The 3355-nt window shown below is 35.0% G+C and overlaps 1 protein-coding gene across 1 annotated transcript; it reads left to right on the top strand.

Annotated features, from left to right (window-relative positions):
* Positions 1-337: 337 nt before the first annotated feature.
* Positions 338-2415, top strand: LOC129615597 (uncharacterized). The gene is made up of 3 exons (XM_055530871.1): positions 338-2104; positions 2184-2334; positions 2397-2415. Exon 1 carries the CDS (start codon positions 655-657, stop codon positions 1984-1986), a length of 1332 nt encoding a protein of 443 aa, XP_055386846.1. The 5' UTR covers positions 338-654; the 3' UTR covers positions 1987-2104; positions 2184-2334; positions 2397-2415.
* Positions 2416-3355: the final 940 nt, after the last annotated feature.

The raw sequence follows: 3355 nt of genomic DNA, 5'->3' as shown, positions 1-3355 counted from the left end.
CCTTGCTAAAGGAATTTTTTAATTTAGTATGCACTCATTTAGTGTTTAAATGATGTGAATTTAATGAACGAAAAAAAAAATTGATTTATGCAAATATTTACTTTTACTTTACAACCTTTATGTATACGAGTAGTATTCGAAAATTGCGCTGAATAAAATATGAAATATATACTTGGTAAATATTATGATAGTGTTTGTTATTATTTCATTCAGTAGCTCATTGTAATTTCTTATGATTATAATATTATAATTTATTTCAATAATAAAATATTACCATACTTTTACAAGTTTAGGAAAAAATTGCAAATTAAATACCTCTCACGTGATTATCTACCTTGCCGTGGTGTAGAGGCTGAGTAGGGTCAAAGAGTCTCGGGATTAATCCCCAGATGAGATCTGAAACCAAAAGATAATCAATCCTTTTTCTTTATTCTAAACCTTTCACAACATACTATTGTTTTAATTTTCATTGGGCTGGATTAAGTTGTTATACGACCCGTGTCGAGAATCAGCCAGGCTGGGGGCCCAAACAAATAGCCTAGTCGCGAACGGAGTATCTGGATACCTGGCGCTCTCCAGATTATTTAGCCTTATCTAAGTACAGCGGATCTCTGCTTAGATGGACATTTTTTCTCCGCATCTCGTGGGAATAGTATGGAGTCAAAATATGGAAAAAAACAAAACGAAACCGGTGAAACGCCGGAAGGAAACATGGCTAAGCCAGTTTTACTAAACACACAAAGAATATCGCAGAAGGCGAGTTCTTTAGGAAAACCGGAGTCTAACTTCAGAATTTTGGAAGGCTCTAGTGCAAATTTGGAGGATACACAGGAATTACAGCCTGGACCGAGTAGTCAAGTACAAAGCTTTGACAAAGTCTGGCCTAATATTGACTGCAATTCTACGACAGAAGTTTCGAAATCTTGGCAAAGCATGAAAAGAATGCCAACAGCAGTAATTTCACCCTCACGGAGAGCTTATAGAGAACGGCGGTCAGCATACAGGAATTTGGAGAGAATCGAAAAAATTCCTGAAGATCAAAGATCGGAACAAGACAAATCCACGTACATCTGGGCTAAAAGTATTATGGAAAAGAGGCTTGATGAGAAGACTGGGGCATCTAAAAGACAAACCACGTCGGAGGATTCACCTTGTAAGGCCAAAAAACCACGGCCACAAATTCCGCGATCTAATGCACCAGCAGTTAAGACATTTGACCAGAATATGAAGAATAATTTAATTATCGCTGTTGTGGACAAGGCGCAAGATGATGGGAGGATCTCACTGGAAAATTGGAGGAAAGTTGAAAAGCAGCTGATGATTAATTTCTGCCAGGTAATGAAAGAGAATCCAGGGCCGTATCCCTCATGCAGGGATAGTGGTTGGCATCAAGGATACATAAAACTAGTGACCTGCGCGGATCAGAGATCAGCTGATCTGTACACTAAAGCGATCCAAAAGATTGGTGAAATTTGGCCTGGTGCAAGGCTGGCCGTTATTGCAAAGGACCAAATCCCAGGTAGACCGCGTGCTCGTTCCTGGGTGCCAGCAGAACCCTCAGATGCAAACACAATTTTGCAGATGATCCAATTTGGAAATCCTAATCTACCAACTTCCAACTGGAGGGTAGTGAAATTGGAAGAAAAAAGGGGCGAGTATCGACATATTCTCATAATAATCAATAAAGAGTCACTGGCGCTCTTAGAAAAACAGAACTTTATTATCAATTACGGGTTCAGCTCAATAACCCTGAGAGTTTATAAAACGGACGCAAAACCGGACGGAAGTCAAAATCGGGAGACGAAACAAAATGTTTCCTCAGATAAGAATACGGGGCGAGAAGAGATGAAACCGTCGAAAGGGAAAATTTCGGTTGAGTCAAAAATGGCTGATAACGTTAATGATGAAGATTTTGTTAACACGGCTGACGAAGCCATTGAAAACAGTAATGCTTCAAACAGTTCAAATAAATTTCCACTACTTTAAAGCAGCATTAGCTGCGCTTTTTTATCGCCTGCAGGGGCGGTGTTTATATAGTCTGGGTCAAAGAAGTTGACTCAGGACGCAAAATTGCAAGTTGTTTCTTAGTAAGAGCGGCGAAAAGGTAAGTTAAAAATAATTTAAAAGTAAAGTTCCATCTTTTTAAAAGTAATTTAATGCTTTTCTATTATTCTTTCGTTCAGAGCAATAAAGATATGACTGTAGTTAATCTGGAATGCCGGAAGTAAACAAGTATTAGTTGGTATAGCCTAATCTCTTGAAGTTGGCTTTTCTTTGCAAGTGATATTAATTCGCATCACGTAATCTGGGGAAGCTGTTCAAAAAATTCGGGAGGTGAGTCGTTTTTAAAAATATTCTTGATTACTAACCATTTTTTATGCAAAATCAGTTCGCAGCAAAACTTTCTTACTAAAAATTACAAATAGATGAAAAATATATTGCTTACTTCACAAACTGTTATTGCCGTAAATCAAAGCAGAAAAGAAAATACTTCAAAAGTGTTTTTCTTCCGATTTTTGTACATGTGGATTTTTAATTCATTGCTAAGCAGAATACATTCCATAATTTAAGAAGCCGTAAAAAAAATCTAATTTGTAAAAATTTGATAGCTAATCGATTTTCTTAGATCTGTATCCTTTCGCGTCGTAAGATAGCGGAAGATGTAGATATTCTAGTTAATATCTTCATAGAGGCGATAAGTAAAGCTTCCTTGGGTGCGTGTTCCTCATATAAATGCACTTTTATTATTATATTAGAGACATCTAAATAATGCTAGAGGTCTTAAGGTCTAGGTACGACAATGATCCGCTGGTATCTATCTGGCTTTAAAATGAATTCGACCGTATAAAATAACATATAACTTTTTAAATCAATAAAATAAGTAAAATAAATTTTTCTATTAGAATTTTTTTAGACACTTCAAGTAATTTATTTAGTAAAACTCTTTTTAAAGAATTTAATTTGATATTAACTTGCAAAACACTTTAAGTATGAAACTATTATGTATATATATTTTAATATCTACATCAATTTGCGCAGTACACATATGTATATTTGCACAGATATGTTTATAAAGGTATTAACGTCTTGTCTCTTATTACTGGACACGTTTTCGTTAATAAAAATAAAATTTTTTAAGTAAACAAAGTGGAAAACCGTCGTGTTGTATGCATATTTTTATATTATGTTTTATATATATTATACCCCTGGAATAACACTACTATATCACAAAATATTGCAAAAATGAACTAACGATATCAAATTTATGAAAATTTTCTGGTTTATTATTACATATAACATCAAGACACTTTTTTTTTAAGCGGAGCAAACTTTACAGTCCTTGTTATATTTTGCA

This window comes from Condylostylus longicornis, unplaced genomic scaffold (genome assembly GCF_029603195.1).
Source record: "Condylostylus longicornis isolate FDR11 unplaced genomic scaffold, ASM2960319v2 ptg000137l, whole genome shotgun sequence".
In the NCBI taxonomy this organism is placed as follows: domain Eukaryota; kingdom Metazoa; phylum Arthropoda; class Insecta; order Diptera; family Dolichopodidae; genus Condylostylus; species Condylostylus longicornis.
Note: the sequence above shows the minus strand (reverse complement) of the source record. Positions and strands in the feature narration are given on the sequence as shown.